Below are 19,423 nucleotides of genomic sequence, written 5' to 3'. Positions count from 1 at the left end.
CTCATTGAGCTTATTTACATCAATGCATTGCATACAAAAGATTATGTAGGTCGCATTGCACTGATTTCCAAATTTGCCTCGTCCAATGATGTTTATTGCCTGTAGAAATCTTTTTAAACTCATTGTGCTTAGTGTGTGTGTGCATACCTATGAGAACGTTCCCCGCCGCATATGATTATGCATATTTCACGGCATGCCTCTCTACCTCATTGATCTTTAATACACGCTCATGGCATTTTATCTTGAAAAACTGCTGTCATCTGAAAACTTTCTTTGAAATGCACAGGACTCTTGCTGCCCCCTGCTGGCAGGAAAATGACATTAGATCAATAAGTCTCTTTGTACTTGTGTTTTTTTTTGTCTCGTAAAAGAGGGAGAAATTACAGGCATGTATAGAGACGTTGGGAGACGTTTTGTGCTATCTCCATGGTATGAATTCCTCTGAACAGCCAGAATCGTCTCTGATCCACCACCGAATGGTCTTTACAGGCACTGCCATTTTCACAATACGTCTCCTGCAAACCTTGTTACCTGTGGAGAAGGTGAGTGAGCATATGGCTGTGCCATTCTTAGACATTAATAAGCCGTGCCACCATGGACATATGGCCGTGTCCTTCATGGTCATTATTAAAACAAATGAGAGTGTGAAACACACCAGAAGTCGCTGTGAAAGGGTCAATTGTTCAGTTAAGCTGTAGACCTAAGGACAGCACTGTGATTATGGACAAATTCATTAGTGTGTGTGCTTGTTTAGTGCACATATGTGTGTTTATTACCTTATGTGTGTTGTCTTTACAAACAGGCTGGAGATAACCTTCCGGAAAGTACAGTGGCTGCCATTTTCCTCTTGTGTCTTGATGCATCCTTCAGTGTGGCGTACCCCCTCATCCATGAGTCAGCCGTGGCGTACCTAGAGCAGGCTTGCTTTGAAAGATTCAGTCTATATCGTAGAGTATCCCGCGTTTCTCACTGCATGGAGGCTACATGTGCCTTTTTAAAGGATGCAAAGGCTGAGGTAATGATTGGAAATTTTCAAGAACTACTAACATAGGATATCTGCTAGGAGGATATATTTCTTCTAGTGGATTCATTATTAAGGCATGTAGTCGATATTTAAACTACACTATTGTGTAAATAAATGAAAGTCACCATGAATTCAAAATAAACTAATCTTATTTTTAATGGAATATTGCAGTATTTATTATAAACGATTTATCTGTGCACATCTTTTTTTTCTTATTCATGTGCCCTTGTAATTTTTTTATCAAAAACCTGCCCCTTGCGTCTCTTCTCTTTTCTGATGATGTGTTTACTGGCTCACATGAAATCACAGCAATAGCAAACCACAATGATCCAACGGTCTAGTCAATTCCCAATAGACAAAATCAAGCCCTGCTCTACATTTTTTTTCTTGTTTAAAAAGCTGTTTCACTTGGAAATGCGTCGCAATAGGGAAGGCTATAGCAACTTTTAATTTTGAGTCATTTTGTGATTTGCTAAAGGCTGAGGTAATGACTGGGTCTTTCAAGAATGACAAACTTCTAGCTAGAAGAATTTATTTCAGTGCATGCCTTAAAGGATTAGTTCACTTCAAAAGGACAATGTCCTGATATTTTACTCACCCCCATCTCATCCAAAGTGTTTGTGTCTTTCTTTCTTCAGCCGAAAATAAATGCATTTTTTGAGGAAAACATTCCAGGATTTTTCTCCAAATAATGCACTTATGGCAAGCAATGGGTTGAAGGTCCAAATCAAGGCAGTTTCAAAGGAATAGGGTCTTATCTAGCGAAACGATCTGTCATTTTCAAGACAAAAAATAATAATGTATATACTTTTTAAACTAAATTGCTCATCTTGCACTGCTCTGCGACACGCCACGGATTGCGTAATCATTTCGGATAGGTCATGCTAGACGTAGACGGAAGTACCGCCCCAAGCGAATGTCCAAAGACTAATACAAACGCCCTTTACCAAAAAAAACCCCTCCATCTCCAACTTCAAAATCGTCCGACGTCGTTTTATCTTTTTTTGCTAAAGGATGTTTGTATTAGTCTTCACACGTGCGCTGTCTAAACACAGGGGCGGGACTTCTGCCTACGTCTAGCGTGATGTGATGACGTAATCCGTGGGTAGTTGCAGAGCAGCGCAAGCTGTGCAATTTTGGTTAAAAAGTATATACATTTTAATTTTATTTTGAAAATGACCGATTGTTTTGCTAGATAAGACCCTATATTCCTCATCTGGGATCGTGCAGAGCCTCTGAAACCCTTTAAAACTGCATTGATTTGGACCTTTAACCCGTTGGTTGCCATAGAAGTGCATTATGTGGAGAAAAATCCTGCAATGTTTTCCTCAAAAAACTTAATTTATTTTCGACTGAAGAAAGAAAGACATGAACATCTTGGATGAGATGAGGGTGACTAAATTCAAGACATTTTCATTTTGAAGTGAACTAATCCTTTAATTCAATGTATCCACTGGTATTAAAATGCTGGTTGATACCAATTAACTGATGCTTATTTTAATATGCTATAGTCAATATTAAAATTCTACACCTATTGTCTAAATAAATTTAACGCAAAACACAAAAAACTAAAATGTATTGGAATTTTGACAAGTTATGATTTGCTAAAGATTACATTTATTAGAGATTTTAAAGATTAACTTAACAATACATGACAGAAAAGGTAATCTAATTATAAAAAATAGAGGAAAGGGGCATGAATAATTAAACTGTCAAATATAGCTGATATTGATACATTATAAAAATCTCTAATATCAGTAACCAATTGATGGTACCAATCAATTCCCAATGGACAAATATAAAGACCCACCCTAATTGTTTTTCCTAAATAATTTTCCTCACAATAAGGAAGAAAAGAATTTCCATTTCATGCCAACTTAAAAGAACTAGCTCACTAAAAGATTATTTACTCACTCTTATGTTGAATTTTAAGTAAAAGTGGTTCAAGTGAAATTTCTCTTTACAGGGTGATAAGAATTGGCATGAGCTTTTGGAGCTCGCTGACCAAGGAATAGATGCTTTTCCATACCATCAGCACCTACCGATGGTGAAGGAATGCGTCCAGATTTGCTCCTACCTGTAAGTTGCTCACAATTATAGAAACAGTAAAAACGCCATTGACATCTGCTGTTTTGTCTGGCACTGTGGAAGAGGTGTCATGGTATAAAAATCTGTAAAATCGTGTCTCTCCGTAGGTGGAAATTTGCACAAGCAAGCCCGCTCCTGCAGTCGGAGAGTCAGAAGATATTTCTGAAGCTTTTGTCTCACCCTCTGTCCCCAGTGAAGGTGGAAACTTACTCCTGCACTCTGAGCATTTTGAAGGTACAAGATGTGCAGTGAAAATTGGGGAGCTAGGGCTTATTTTGAACCACTTCCAGTAGATAAGTGACAGGAAAGACTGGGAAAAAGTTCACCTAGATTTGGAACTGAAAGTTCCAGCTTAACCATTTTTGCTGGAAATGTGCAGTTTTTATAGGGTCAAAGTTGTTAATCATCTAACATTCTTTAGGTGGTTGATTTGCTGGACTACCACCTGCTAGGGTACAAATTGACAAATCCAGTGTTTCCTGCACCACAGTTCAATGTCAACTCTCAATGAAGAATGGTCACTATAGATTCATGAACAATTTATTTTTATGAATTGGACTCAATTACACAAGTCACACATATACACACACACATACACAGATCAGGCATAACATTATGATCCTAATATTGTGTTGGTCCCCCTTTTGCTGCCAAACTGCCCAGACCCATCGAGGCATGGACTCCACTAGACCCCTGAAGGTGTGCTGTGGTATCTGGCACCAAGATGTTAGTATCAGATCCTTTAAGTCCTGTCAGTTGCGAGGTGGGGCCTCCATGGATCGGCCTCGTTGTTGTGCTCCTCAAACCATTCCTGAACCATTTTTGCTTTGTGGCAAGGCGCATTATCCTGCTGAAAGAAGCCACAGCCACCAGGGAATACCGTTTCCATGAAAGGGTGTACGTGGTCTGCAACAATGCTTAAGTAGGTGGTACGTGTCAAAGTAACATCAACACGGATGGGACTACCCAAGGTTCCCGAGCAGAACATTGCCCAAAGCATCACACTGCCTCTGCTGGCTTGCCTTCAGTGTTATTCACTTCACGGTCATAATGTTATGCCTGATTGGTGTATATATGTATATGTGTGTATACATATTCAAACGGTTTTGTGTGTTTAAGATTGTGTGTTCATGCAATTTAAATGTAGAGTTAAAGAGTTTATATTTATTATATTATTTTAGAAGTTATATTATAAGTAACAAAAAGTTCAGTAGCTTAGGTTCAGTAATATATTTTTTAAGTTAAAGGGTTAGTTCACCCAAAAATGAAAATTCTGTCATTAATTACTTACCCTCATGTCGTTCGACACCTGTAAGACCTCCGTACATCTTCGGAACAGAAATGAAGATATTTTAGTTGAAATCTGATGGCTCTGAAAGGCCTCCATTGGCTCAATGGCACGGTTCACTCTCAAGACCCTTAAAAGGTACTAAAGACGTCGTTACAAAGTCCATCTCACTACAGTGGTTCTAAAATAACTTTATGAATCGGCGACAATAGTTTTTGTGCGCAAAAAAACCCTAAATAACGACTTGCATAGTGATGACGATTTAAAAACACGGCCTCATGAAGCTTCGAAGCGTTATGAATCAGCGAGTCGAATCAGCGGTTTGAAACGCCAAATTTCAGCAGTTTGGCGGTTTGACACGCGATCCGAATCATCATTCGACTCACTGATTCATAACGCTTCGAAGCTTCATGAAGCTTCATATATCATCAAATAAATGCTGTCCTTTCTATTCATCAAAGAATCCTGAAGAAAAAAAAAACATGAAGAAACACAGTTTCCACAATAATATTAAGCAGCACAAAAATCTTGTTTACTATGTATTCCAAAGCATCTTTTGGACTAGTTGGCAAGCTTGAACACCTGATGACCTGGTACTTCCAGCCAGAAATATAATATTTTAGTTAAGAGTTCTTCCTTTTCCAGGGGGTAAAATGCTGTTACCCTTTATAATGTGTGTCTACTATACATTGAATTGCTAATACATTTCCTAGCAATTCTATTACACTTCACATAGGGTGTTGGTGACCCTTGAACTCTGTAGACGGTATTATCCCTACCCTAACTTGCTGCTCTCACCCCCGCAGGAGTGCTTGGGAGTTCAAAATGTGGCCAAACCGGCCTCATCCATCTGCAGCGGAGTGCATTTCTTGCTTCACTCCCGTGTCCTGTATGAGATCAGTGTGTTTGGCCTTCAAGACCAAGCAAGAGAGGTGAATTATTCATCTTCCTGTTTCCAGCGAGACACCCAGTAATACACAAAGAAGAAATATTTTGATATAGCAATCCACGGCTCACTAATAAATAATATATCCATGCTGTATGTTTAATGGGTTACTGAGGTCATGCTAAACTAATAATTGACATTGGAAATGCCCCCGTCTCACTGCTGTAGGTGGCATTTGGTGGATTTGGATGAGGTAGCTTTTTGTAAGTGCAATATCATAGTGCCATCAACTAACTTTATGTGTGATCCAAAGGTGAGCGCTGCTGCCAAGGATATTCTACTCTATCTGCTGAAGGGACGATTGATGATGACAGCTGCAAGTTGGAGCAGATTTAATGAGGCACTTTACCCGGTCATTCCTATATTACAGGTGCAAACACCCTTTCTCCACATCTCTTCACACACACACACAAGCACATAGCCGCAATATAACCGTCAAACTTGGCTGAAAAAATAATTTCCAATGTAATATTAACGTGTTTGCAAGGCGCCCGAGGCAGAATGGTAATATCCATGTAACGCCGCATTCTATTTTAAACACGGTTATCTACTTTTCAACGACCAAAGCTGCGTTTCATTTTTTGAAGGGTGGGGTTGGAGTGGCATTGAATATTCATAAATCTTGCCAAGGTCATCACATTTGATTCATTTTAGCTGAAGCCTCTCAGTAATTGGTTTGTGCTGTCAATAAAGCAGTGGTGAAATAGTCTGTCGGAATTGTTTGTTTATTTATTGCTGTTCCAAGCTGCATTTCGGTTTTGGAAGTCTATTGTCTGCCATGTTAAAGCTTTGTGTGTTTATGTATATTAGAGTTACGCCAGTACCGAGGACGCCCTGGGAAACTGTATATTGCTGCTAAGTGAAGCATCTGCCGAGAAGGAAGATGGGGTTTGTTCACCGCCTACTAGACTAATGATGGCCCTCCGGCTTCTGTTTACCAAGCATCACACGTGAGTTTAAAGTGCACGTCAATTTGGATTTCTTTCACCACCTTATGGCAATAATTACCAAAAGATGAAAATTCTGTCATCATTTGCTCACCCATATCATTTTCTTCTGTGAAACACAACAGGAGATGGTTTGTAGAATGTTATCACTGCTTTTTTACAACCGAAATGAATGGGAACTGTGAAAGTTAATAAACTACAGAGCTTTCCCATGTGAAAACGAAGTGCCATACATTGTATTGAATGTTCACTTGTAGTGTACAAATCTTAAAAGTGTATATACAAAATGTTCTTGCAGAAAATAATATTAATATAATACAATTAATTAAAAGTCCACCTAAGTACACTTTCGGTTTCCTAAAACAATGATTCGCACTATAAAAAAGTGCACTTTGTAATCATTGTCTTAACTCTTTCCCTGCCAGGGTTTTTTAAAAAGTTACCAGCCACCGCCAGGGTTTTTGATAATTTTCACAAAAATGTAATGGCCCATAGCATTTTTTGTTGTATGAATATCTGAGCATGCAATATATCAAGAGCAAGAGCAGACCCTCTGCTTTTAAACAAAATGAAACGTTTTATTCTAGCTTTATGCATTCTTTTTTTATCAACACTTAAATATTGGTTAAGTTTCATAAAAAAAAAAGCAACTTTTTGAACAAAAAGCTGAGAAAATGAAGTTTTTGTGATTCAGAGTGATGATCAAACACTAGATTGTGTCCATCAACACCCCTAATGCTTGCACAGTCCTACAGGGAGTGCAGAATTATTAGGCACGTTGATTTTCTGATCATATTTTTTTTCCAGGCACATTTGACCAATTCCAAACCACAGTAATCCTAATAACTACTATTGATTTAGTATTTAATAATGTATAAGTGATATATAATTGTTCATGAAGGCTGGAAATGAAAAACACCTTATATTCAGGTGTGCAGAATTATTAGGCATGTTTTCTTTTACAGATAAATTGAGCCAAAAAAGAGATTTAACTCAGACTGAAAAGTCAAAAAGTATTAAATGCCCACGAGAAGGATGCAATACTAATGCAATACTAGACATTGCAGTTAAGGCATGACCATTGGACAGTGAAATGCTCGTTGGGTCAGCAGGGTCAGACAAAAACATGTGGCGGAGAAAAGACACCTGTTAACCGCAAAAGAATTAAGAATTAAGGTGAAGAATTAAGGGTGAAACCATCAGGAACCCTTTAGACTCCAGCGCCACCATTTTCCAGAGCTGCAACCTACCTGGAGTCTCCAGAAGTGCAAGGTGTCAGGATCTCAGAGACTTCAGTTAGGTAAAGAATCCTAAAAAATGACCCCCACTAAATAAGAATCATAAGCTGAAGTGTTGTAAAATACATGAAGCCTGCTTTTTTATAGGCTTTATAGGTTTTGTAGGTTGAGAATGACTCTTGAAGGACCAGCACCACATCCTCTAGTACCACTGTTTGAAGAATTCATCTTCCAGAATCTGGCAGTACGTTTTGGGAGTTCATTTTAGTCCATCCTGAAGTCCGTTTTGCAGAGATGGACTAAAAATGAACTCCCAAAACGTACTGCCAGATTCTGGAAGATGAATTTTATCTGTAAAAGAAAACATGCCTAATAATTCTGCACACCTGAATATAAGGTGTTTTTCATTTCCAGCCTTCATGAACAATTATATATCACTTATACATTATTAAATACTAAATCAATAGTAGTTATTAGGATTACTGTGGTTTGGAATTGGTCAAATGTGCCTGGAAAAAAAATATGATCAGAAAATCAACGTGCCTAATAATTCTGCACTCCCTGTATAGCTCGTCCTGGGTCAACAACATTAGGTTTTGATTTATATGATGTTTAATGTTGATGATCAAGTTATGTTACATATGCGTCTGCTTACATATTCGCCTGTGTTTTGATCAGGAGATTCTGTACTCATTCAGAAGATACGCGTAATAGTGCCCCCTAGCATATAACAGTGAAAACACGGAAACCCAGAAAATTCCGTGTTTGGCAGGGAAAGAGTTAATAATCTTTTGTTTCTTTCTTTGATCTGGGGTTCCTACACCGTATGGAATTCGATTTGAGTAATTTCTAGGTCTGGAAAAATATGGAAAAAAGAAAGCAGAGTATGGAAACATATTTGCATAAAGTATTGCCCCTGTTTAGTTTTCTATAATAGAAAATTAAGAATTTAATGAAAATGAATGTGTCACACAAGAAGTGTTTTCATGGCAGCAGTTTAGTTATTCTTAAGTGATTGTCAAACACAACTGAATTAATTGAAGGTGCACTTTTTCATTATGCAAAATGCAGGTTATTCTTTTCATGATATTCGTAGCACCGTATTACAGAGCCTCTTAAAGGACCCTTGCAAAAATAAAAATTACACAGGCTTCGGTGTGCACATGAAAAACTATTAATGATTTCTATCATTAATTGCTCACACTCATGTCGTTCCAAATCCGTAAGACCTTTATTCATCTTCGGACCACAAATCAAGATATTTTTGAAATCCGAGAGCTTTCTGACCTCACATAGACAGCAACACAACGACCACTTTCAGGGCTCACAAAGATAGTTACGAGATCATTTAAAGGGGTGGTAAACCACGATTTCACTATTCTAACTTTAGCTAGCGTGTAATGTTGCTGCTTGAGCATAAACAACATCTGCAAAGTTACAACGTTCAAAGTTTAAAGCAAAGGGAGATATTTGCTTTTAAAGAAATCGATTTCTAAGGACTACAGCAAACGGCCGGTAGGGACTACAGACATTCCTCCAGGGTTGCTGACATCACCAGCCCCAATATTTACATGAACCCCTCCTCCGAGAATAAGGGGGGCGAGGATGTTTTGTATCGCTGCGTTGTTGTGGTTAGTAGGCTGGAGTGTTGTTGCCGCAAGGCCAATGAAACGCTGTTATTTTCGTCCGGATTGCAGGTCTGGGGTACTTGCTTTGTTCAGCCTTCCTAGGGACAGGGGTACGTTGCAGAGTGTTTAACATACAGCATGTTATATGCATGTGTGTATGAGAAAGTGGGGAACAGGTCGCATTTGCAGCAGATATAGGTATCCTGCCCATCATAAATCAAAGCATGAGACAGACAGGGGTTGGAGGAGAGGACTGGAAAATGTGACATAATGGACAATATTCGTCTGTATTTGCAATTCACGAGCCGCGGTTCAGCTGCGCGAGACAAACACTCGCGCAGGCGGCTCCCGCTGCATATTTCACGGAGGAAAGCTTCCACAATCTTCGCGAGTTCAATGCAGGATCCGCACAACGGCTTGTCCTGAAAGTTGGATTTAAAAACAGAAGCTGTTTACGCGCCACAACCTGTAAGTATGATTTATTTTTCGTCGATGTGTTTTCCTGTAATAGTTTGTATTGTTAATTGTACGTTGTAGCAAGGAAGTACACAGATGACAATGCTGTTCTGCAAACCAGTCTGTTAAATGCTCATTCACACTTAACGTTATCCGACGAACACCTAACGTTACAAGCATTAACGTTAAAATCTCAACAGCAAACTTGGCATTAGTGTAAATTATTCTTTGATTAGAGCTTTTATGTATTGTTTATCTACAGGCATGCTAAACATGGTTCTGTGTTTGATTTGGCTACTAGTAAAGCCAATGTTTAGTGTTCGTTTTGGGTTAATAGTTCTTGCGACAGCTATATTCGTTCTTAAAATACAAAAGTAACAGTGCCATTCAGTAGTGATCACTATAGATTCGCAGTCTTTACTCTTGAGGACTGAACAGGTTCTGCTCGATCATCTTCACTAAAATGTTCTGGGTCTGATTCGGGCTCAGATTGGTATGGTTTTATTGACACCATTGTTTCTAATACTGACCAAAGCACAGATTACCGGTGAAGGTAAGGGGCGTGACGTTTCCGACAAACGTGCACTAGGCGGTTAGCGAATCACAAAACACAGGGCCAGCTAACCAATCTGAGCCCATTGCGTATTTTTGAGGGACTGGCTTCATACAACCCGGAAACCATCAGACAGTTTTTACAAGGAGGGACAGAGCAGCGTAGAATAAAGGTCAAATATATGAAAAATAATGATTTTTTTTTAAAAAACGAAGCATGAACACGTTACAGTGCACCCCACAAACACAATCGAGCCTACGGAAGAATGTGTTTTACCACCCCTTTAAAATAGTCCAAGTGACTACAGTGGTTCAACCTTAATGTTATGAAGTGACAAGACTACTTTTCATGCACAAAAAACAAAAACAAACAAACATGAGGATGAGTAATTAATGACAGAATTTTCAATTTTGGGTGAAGTAACCCTTTAAACTTAGCATATACTTAGCATATAGGACAATGCACACTGAGCCACCTATTGCACCATCAGCCCATTTTGCAGTGTGGTTTCTGGCTGCCACAGAGTATGCATTGATGCAGACCTAAGGACTTGAAATATGACGTACTACCCTAATGAAAGCCACACTTTTTATTTATTTATTTTACAGTACCTGTCTTTTTTTATGGACCCTTGAACTTGGCAGCCGTATTGTGCCATCAGCCATGTCATGTTTTCTCCCCTGCCACAGAGGATGTGTTAAATTGGACATTAGGCTTTGGTATTAGTGGTATTACCCTAAGGAAGGCCACATTTTGAGCAAATGGATCTCTAATTCATGTGCATCTATGCTCTCGTTTTCTTCATAGTAAGATGGCAGTGACGCACAAAGGATATAAAATTGTATAAATTGTAATGCGTAAACACACAAATTCCTGTGCGCATATGAATAGTTTCTTGAGGGCACAAAAAAGTTTATTGTGTGCATTCAAAAGTCTATATTTTTTTAGAGGCTCTGCATGTTGTCACTTTGAGAAAATCAATAAAAACCAAATATACTATCACTACAAAATATAAAGCTGAAAATAATGCTGTAGGTTTGGAAATTTGAGTCTTGAAACATGGAATTTTTAAATGGAAAATGTATAGGAACCCTAAGTACTTGATTAATTTGAACTAGTTTTCAATATTACATTTATTATGTAATAAATAATATAAACTATATTAACTTATTATATGTACTAAATTGCAACTTCATTATTACAAATGTGTTATTTCAAATATATTATACAAATATATATGACATACAAGTTTTAATAAAAAATTACATTAAAGGAAATTATTGAATTAAAATATCTAGCTTCTGGCAGACTGCCTTCCGTATTCAACTTACGAAGAAAGTGTATCGCCTCTCGCAGTTCAAAACCCTTGACGTCATATGTCTGCCAATTACTTACTCCGTAAGTTGAATATGGAAGGCAGTCTGGTGGAAGCTAGATATTTAACTGTATACATTTTTAAATATGGCTATTTTTCCTACACAAACCCATCGATTCGCTTCAGAAGGCCTTTGTTAACCTCCCAGAGCCATGTGGATTACTTTTATAATGGATGGATGCACTTTTTTTGGCCTTAAAATTTTGGGCTGCCATTTACTTTCATTATAATGGTTGGATTAAACAAGACATTTTTTTAATATATTTCTGATTGTATTTGTCTAAAAGAAGAATGTCATCTACACCTAGGATGGCTTGAGAGTGAGTAAATCATGGGGTAATTTTCATTTTTGGGTGAACTATCCCTTTAAGTGTCAGGAAAAAATACATTAACGTCACGTTTAAAGGATTAGTTCACTTCAAAATGAAAATTTCCTCATAATTTACTCACCCCCATCTCATCCAAGATGTTCATGTCTTTCTTTCTTCAGTCGAAAAGAATTTTCTTTTGTTTTTTTGAGGAAAACATTCAAAGCCCTTTGAAACTGCATTGATTTGGACCTTCAACCCATTGGTTGCCATCAAAGTCCATTATATGTGGAGAAAAATCCTGGAATGTTTTCCTCAAAAAACTTAAATTTATTTTCGACTGAAGAAAGAAAGACATGAACACCTTGGATGAAATGTGGGTAAGTAAAATATGAGGACATTTTCATTTTGAAGTGAACTAATCCTTTAAGTGTGACGTTAATGTATTTTTTCCTGACACTTAAAGGGATAGTTCACCCAAAAATGAAAATTACCCCATGATTTACTCACCCTCAAGCCATCCTAGGTGTAGATGACATTCTTCTTTTAGACGAATACAATCAGAGTTATATTAAAAAATTTCTTGTTTAATCCAAGCATTATAATGAAAGTAAATGGCAGCCCAAAATTTTAAGGCCAAAAAAAGTGCATCCATCCATTATAAAAGTAATCCACATGGCTCTGGGAGGTTAACAGAGGCCTTCTGAAGCGAATCGACGGGTCTGTGTAGGAAAAATAGCCATATTTAAAAATGTATAACTTTTACAGCATTTACTTTCATTGAATGGAAAAGAGCAGCTTTGAAATTGATCTTATTAACCAAAGTTGTAAATACTGTTTCACTGTTTGCAACTTTTAGTGTGAGGAATAAAGCAGTCCAACATCTTCTACCACACCTGACCAGTGCTGAGGGTGCCAGCAACTCCAGACCAACCCTGGACAGCTCCACATTGTCATGTTTACCAAATCTCTACATTCTTAATAAAAGTGTGGACATAAAGTTGAGCAATTCAGACAAGTCATATGTGAAGGTAAAACGCTGCACTCACTCCGCTGCCTATTAATAATACACTCTAGTCTTGCTTTGAACCCTCTGTATTGAGTAGTTATTATTGGCATTGACACCTTGTGTTGCTCTAGTCTGTTCTTAGTGGTCTTAACACAATCTTTGGTAAACATTCTTTTGTTTAAACAGGTGGAGTCTGTAAATAAGCTGTATAATATTCTTAAATCAGAAACGGTGGATCTAGTTTTGCGGAGATCTGCGGCAGATCAGCTGACTATTGTTCTGCAAGGTGAGGAATCCATCCGTGCATCCCGGTTTTATCATTAACTAAATTTAAAATTTTAATTTAAACCATGCAAAAAAAAAAAACATTACTCGGAAATAAAATAAAATATAATAAAACTAGTTAGTTTTAACTAAAGCTAGTTGCCTAGACAATATTTCTTATTTTAATTTAATTTATATTGAAGTGCTAAAATAACAAACTAAATAAACTGAAACATAAATACTTAAACACTTAAAGGGATGGTTCACCCTGAAATGAAAATAGTCATATTTTACTCTCCCTGCTGTTGTTCTAATGCCCTATGTCATCCTATCTTTTTCGGATCTCAAAATGAGAAATAAAACAAAAACGTCCTGCACGCGCTGCTTCCTATAATGGCAGTGAATTGCGACGAGGCTAAAACTTTACAAAAATGATACAAAAGTATCACGCAATGATACAGTGAGCCGCCCGCCGTAAATGGAAAGTGTTCAGGAGGCATACTTTAAGGTTTTGCGAGAAAGAAACCCACACAGATGTATCTAATATGATAAACAGAGCTGCGTTACCTCATGCTCATGACTGGAAAAGCAGAAATGGCGTCGGAGACTGTGGCATAATAAAAGTCCCGCCGGCGACTATGCCATAATAAAGGTCCCGCTCTGTTGCGCTCTTCTTATTAACAATCGCTCCTGTGGCCTTGCTCAGCTCCCACAACATTCGGCCCTGCTCTGCTTCATGAACATGATTTCTGCCCGAGTCCTATTCTGATTCTTTTCCACCGGATGTGAGGTGAAGACCACATGTCCCAAGATTCTGCACTCAAACTTGGCATCATCAAACAATGCCTTTGTTTTGAATAGGCGACCTCTAGCGGACGGAAAAGTTACATAGTGCAGCTTTAATAAAAACTATATAGACTTTAAAAAAAACTAATAAAGATGAGAAAACTATCAAATTACTTACACTTAACAAAATACAAGAAATTAAATCTAATTCAAAATATTAACAAAAACTAGAATATTATAGTTATACTAAAGTTATACTAAAATAACACTGGTGTATCCATCCATTCGTATTAACTTTAGGCTGGGAAGACACCATATTTAACTTGTCGCAAATGAAAATTGGACTGTGAGGAATAGATTTGTTTTACAATCTTTTATCTTCTACATTCATTTAGACATTACAACCTAATGAGTGAACTATAATGTCGTTTACATCAAATTAAACATGTTGTCTATCCTGAGTGAGGTCCATTTCTCTCGAAACACCTCAAAAACCAAATGCAAGTGTTTCTACGCTTGTTTTTGATCTTTGAAACATAAATTGACAAGGCAAATAACATTTTTCAACATGTGCTAGAAACAAAGCCAGTCTTGATTTATATTTCATTATGTTCTTTATAGATTCATCAATGCATGTGGTGCTGAAGACCTTGGGCTTATCAGACAAGATCATATCTTTCATCACGGAGTGTGTCAACAACAATGTGGCGGTAAACCTTACATTCTCTTTTGTCAGTGAGCCTTTTATCATGAATGAATTCAGGAAACTGGTGCCTGGGCATGATGCTTGAGTTAATGGTGTCAGTCTAGAGTGAGTCAGTCTTAATTCGCATCTATTGCATGATCTGTACATCCCTAGGCTGAAAGCTGCCAGCTTTGTCAAGTATTCCAGCCTGCTAATATGACTAATTAGTGAGAATTATGCACAGAAATGTCTGGCAATTATGCCACGAGCAGAATCCGATATGTCGCCTCCATTTGCCATGCCTAGTTAGTGCTGTTACGTCAATTACAACACTTCTTTGGCTGTTTGTTTTGACTACTTGCCTTGGCTTTGAGGCTGTCTAACTTTTTGTGTTGTAGTTTTACTGTGAATGTTATGACTGCGGTTGTGATCGTGTAAACACTTCTAGACTCAATCGTGTTGAATTATGAATCTAAAGCAGTGCAGCACTTTATCGCAAATGTGTAGTTTTCCTTAGGGTTAGCTAGTGATGGGAGAAACAAATCATTTCAAATCTTTGAATCAATAGAACCACTCGCTTCGCAAAGTAATTCACTGTTTAAAAGCTCTTAAAATTCCACACGCAGGTGATGCTTGCTGGTTACCATGACGTATGCAACAAAAACTCAACCCTAACATGCATAAAAACACCTTTTACAAACCAATTACAAATGTTTTATTGAAAGTCCATTATCTATCAAATGCATTTAAGAGCGTTTTTGAAAAAAGTTGCCAGCCACCGCCAGCAATTTTGAACATTTTCACAAAAGTTTCATGGCCCGGAAAATGTTGTTGTATGAATATCTGAATATGCAATATATCAAAAGACAGAACTGATCCTCTGTTTAAAAAATAATTATATATATATATATATATATATATATATATATATATATATATATATATATATATATATATATATATATATATATATATATATATATATATATATTTATTATTATTAATTATTATTATTTATTTTTTTTATCAACACTTGAATGAGGGTAAGTTTCATAAAAAAACAAGCTGAAAAAAATCATGTTTTTGTCAAAGACTACGTCTGGATCGGATTCAGAACAATGATCAAAGCATAGATGGAGTAGACTCCATCAACACCTCTAAGCTTGCACAGTCCTAGACCTCATCCTGGGTCGACATTTCATTTGGTATGATAAAGCAGTTTTAATTTATATGCTGTTTATTGTTGATGACTGCATTATTTTACATATTGGCTGCGTCCGAAAACCTAGGCAGCTGACTCGTTGCTTCGCTGCCTTCAGACAATGACTTTAAGGCAGTGTTTATGCATGAAGACACCTCACGAAACTGATTTCGGACAGACTTCTTAGGCAGTGTAAGAGTTTAAAGATTTACAGCAAAATAGAGAGAGCTTTGGTGAGAACTAAACAAATATTTAATTACTACAGTATTATTTTCGCGCTAGAAATGACATCAGAAGTGGAAAAAGTTGGTAAAAAATTTACATTTACACACAAACTGACCAGCAAACGCAACTTTTGGACGCCATCTTTTTTTCCAGCTCAACTGTCACAGAATGGAACGCACAGGATTGTGGGATATCAAAGGCAGCAAAGGATACATATATGCTGCCTTCAAAACTCGATCAGATGAAGGTATCTCAGGAGACAGGAAGTGAAGCTAATTTTAGATTCGGACGTGCCTTTCTCCCTTGTAATGTGTCCTCCGAAGGCAGCATTTTCCAGGTTTTGGACGCAGCCATGATATCACTTGTTTCCGCTTCTTTTTCGCTTGTGTTTTAATCAGGAGATTCGGTACTCTTTCAGAAGATGTGTAATAGCGCCCCCTACCGTATAACAGTGAAAACACACTGGCTTGTTTGATTGATTTATGGAGAGCTTGGTTAATCAGGCTAATAAGTCAACTGTAACTGCTCCTTTTTATTCTATAAATATGTCATTAAAAATATCTACAAATTTGTAAAATTGATCTCAGATCAGGTAAAAAATGAATTCACAGAGGTCACCCCACTAACAGCAAACCATTGAAATTTCCGTTATTGTGTAACCAAGCTGCGTTTACTGATAGGATATGACTTTGGCTGCTTGATGCATTCTCTGAATCACTGCTTTGTATATGCAAAGGTTTCAAAGATTCAAAAAGCAATATTTCAAAAGCTCCCATCACTAGGGTCAACACAGTGTCAAAGTTGTTTTGATGATAATCCAAGACTTTAAAGTCTCAGACCATCTCAACTATGTCTTGTCTGGTGGGATCTATTGACACTAGAAGGTTTTGTATTCAGGCTTTGTATTCGTTATCTAGAGCATGGATTGCATGTTGGAGCCCAGCATATGCATGCTGAGGAAGCTGGTGTTTGCAGACCCCTCCCTGCGTCACAGTCTGGCTCAGCAGACGTCTCTTGTCATCAAGCTGCTCAGAGGTATGGCCTGTAAAACATCCCTCTGACTTTATTTCATTCAGCATACCGTAGATAGTTGGTTAATTAGTCCCAAAAAACAAAGTTTTGTAGGCCCCTTTTGTGATGTTATTTTCTTATTATTTTTTCATCCTCTTGGAGTTTATGTCAGCCCCTTTGGCACAGTGATTGGGAAGGCCCTCAGTGTTCATGGTACCAGTTTTGGGGTCCTTGTCTCAATCCCTCTTGCACCACCAACAGTTCAAAGTTCATTGCAATAGTATGTACACTACTGTTCAAAAGTTTGAAAATAAGAAGTATTTTATGCTCACCAAGGCTCCATTTATTTCATTCAAAAAAATACAGTGAGAACTGTTAATATTGTGAAAATTTGAACAATTTATTATAACTGTTTTATATTTTATATCAAAGTGTGTTTTATTCCTGTGATGGCAAAGCTGAATTTTCTGCAGCCATTGCTTTAAGTCTTCAGTGTCAAATCATTCTAATATGCTGATTTGGTGCTCAACAAACATTTCTTATTATCTACATTTTTAAAATCAGTTCAGCTGCTTTAATATTTTTGTAAAAAATCTTTCAGGATTCTTTAAAAAATGTAAAGTTCAAAAGAACAGTATTTATTTGAAAGAATATTTGTGTAATGTTATGCATGTCATTTTTTGATCAATTTACTTTGTTTATTTTTCATAAATGTAATGTGTCCATGCTGAATAAATATAAAAAAAACATACTGACCCCAAACTTTTGAATGGTAATGTGCTTTGTTACAATTTTACAGCTTAGAAACAAAATAGTTTTCCTCAAATTTCTTGGATTATGATTTATTTGTCAGACGATGGTGGTGAAAGGTAAACATTTTTTTAAATATAGTTTTTGAAAATAGGTTAAACTTATTTTTCTCTCCATATATATGTGAAGGCTTGATTGCCATATTTTCAAGGTCCGTAATCTTTCACATAATTCGCTCAGACCATCTGCAGACCAAAATTCACAAATATGAGTAATTAGATTTTTGATTTTCAAAACTGTGTCAATGCATCCAAACAAGTAAAGTTAAAGGCAATTTTTAATTTCCCACCGTTCACATTAGGATATGTACAAAGTTTGAAGTCAGCACCACATACTGGTCAATAGTTACAAGAAAAAACACATCATTTAGCCTTTCAACCAATGAGAAAACTGGTTACACATCATGACAGCACAGATCTATGCATCTACTTGGCGTCATAAGATCCACTTGTGTGTTTGGCCACTTAATTGCTGCTTGCAGTTGCATTTTTTAATTTCTATTATTTACTGCTGGACATGCAGAGCTATTGCCATGACCCTTACAACTCTCTAGACATTATGCATGTCCAGATATTTAGAAATATTTCCAGTGAATAGCTCCCCGATAAGCTGTTTGTGAATTTTTGTGATCGTCTTGAGTATGGCGATGTGAATAGTTTTTTTTACTCCAGCCCGTTTTGTTCTGTTTCTTTCACATCTATAATAGATGAGTTGTGTGTTGTTTTCCCTGTTATAGGTTTGTTTTCATGTTTTATTCCACCTCAGTCTCAGGAGGTGACTTTTAAAATCGGTTTGCTATGCCTCACCTAACCATTTTTATAGCGTATTCGTTCTATGACACATTTGCACATTTAAATGATTGCTCCCCTTGTCATTTGAATGTTTTCTTTTAAGCTTCTCTGTTGATAAAGGAGAATCAGGGTGATGTGAGCGAGGCTGCTGCATTGATGTGCATTCTGCTGTTTGATCAAATAGCACGAATGGACGTTTGGTAAGTTTTCTTTGTTGTATGGTCTCACACTCCATTTGTCAATATCAAAAATATATCTGCAGCTGGTTTCATAAAACCCTGTCAGTTAAAAAAAACAGTTAAAAGCTTTCCACTATCTGTGTCTCAAACTTTATATTACCAGCTCTGCTTATTGTCTCTGTAAGATGAACCACTTGTGGTATTCTTCAGTTGCAAGTCGCTTTGGATAAAAGCGTCTGCTAAATGATTAGATGTAAATGTAATGTAAACCGCCGACATTTGCATAATATGTCGCGTTTCAGCCCCTAGTGGAAGTCGCATGGAACTTTTAAATTGGACCATTACTATTACCCTCTGCTTATTTACCATGGTAAAATTAACAGTTTCAGCCAATCTCATATTAATCTTGAGTACCTATAGAGTAGTATTGCATCCATCATATCTCTGAGTCTTTAGTTTTATCATATTTATAAAAGACTGATACACTGTACAGATTCTTTCCAAAAACAGCCGAGCTTGAGCAGTGGGCGGAGCTAAAGAGTCACACACACACACACACACACACACACACACACACACACACACACACACACACACACACACACACACAC

General features: G+C 37.2%; 1 protein-coding gene across 1 annotated transcript in view; it reads left to right on the top strand.

Moving 5' to 3' along the window:
• Positions 1–19,423, top strand: part of rttn (rotatin) — a 98,050-nt gene that overhangs the window by 18,374 nt on the left and 60,253 nt on the right. Inside the window, exons 11-22 of the mRNA XM_079805750.1 lie at positions 372–542; positions 803–1,015; positions 2,991–3,103; positions 3,220–3,346; positions 5,207–5,332; positions 5,600–5,716; positions 6,157–6,296; positions 12,711–12,882; positions 13,047–13,146; positions 14,532–14,620; positions 16,939–17,056; positions 18,737–18,833. Coding sequence (XP_079661876.1) covers positions 372–542; positions 803–1,015; positions 2,991–3,103; positions 3,220–3,346; positions 5,207–5,332; positions 5,600–5,716; positions 6,157–6,296; positions 12,711–12,882; positions 13,047–13,146; positions 14,532–14,620; positions 16,939–17,056; positions 18,737–18,833 — 1,583 coding nt within the window. The remainder of the gene's footprint in view (positions 1–371; positions 543–802; positions 1,016–2,990; positions 3,104–3,219; positions 3,347–5,206; positions 5,333–5,599; positions 5,717–6,156; positions 6,297–12,710; positions 12,883–13,046; positions 13,147–14,531; positions 14,621–16,938; positions 17,057–18,736; positions 18,834–19,423) is intronic.

This window comes from Gobio gobio, assembly GCF_949357685.1.
Source record: "Gobio gobio genome assembly, chromosome: 23".
In the NCBI taxonomy this organism is placed as follows: domain Eukaryota; kingdom Metazoa; phylum Chordata; class Actinopteri; order Cypriniformes; family Gobionidae; genus Gobio; species Gobio gobio.
The sequence above is the reverse complement of the archived record's forward strand: the minus strand, read 5'-3'. Positions and strand labels throughout refer to the sequence as shown.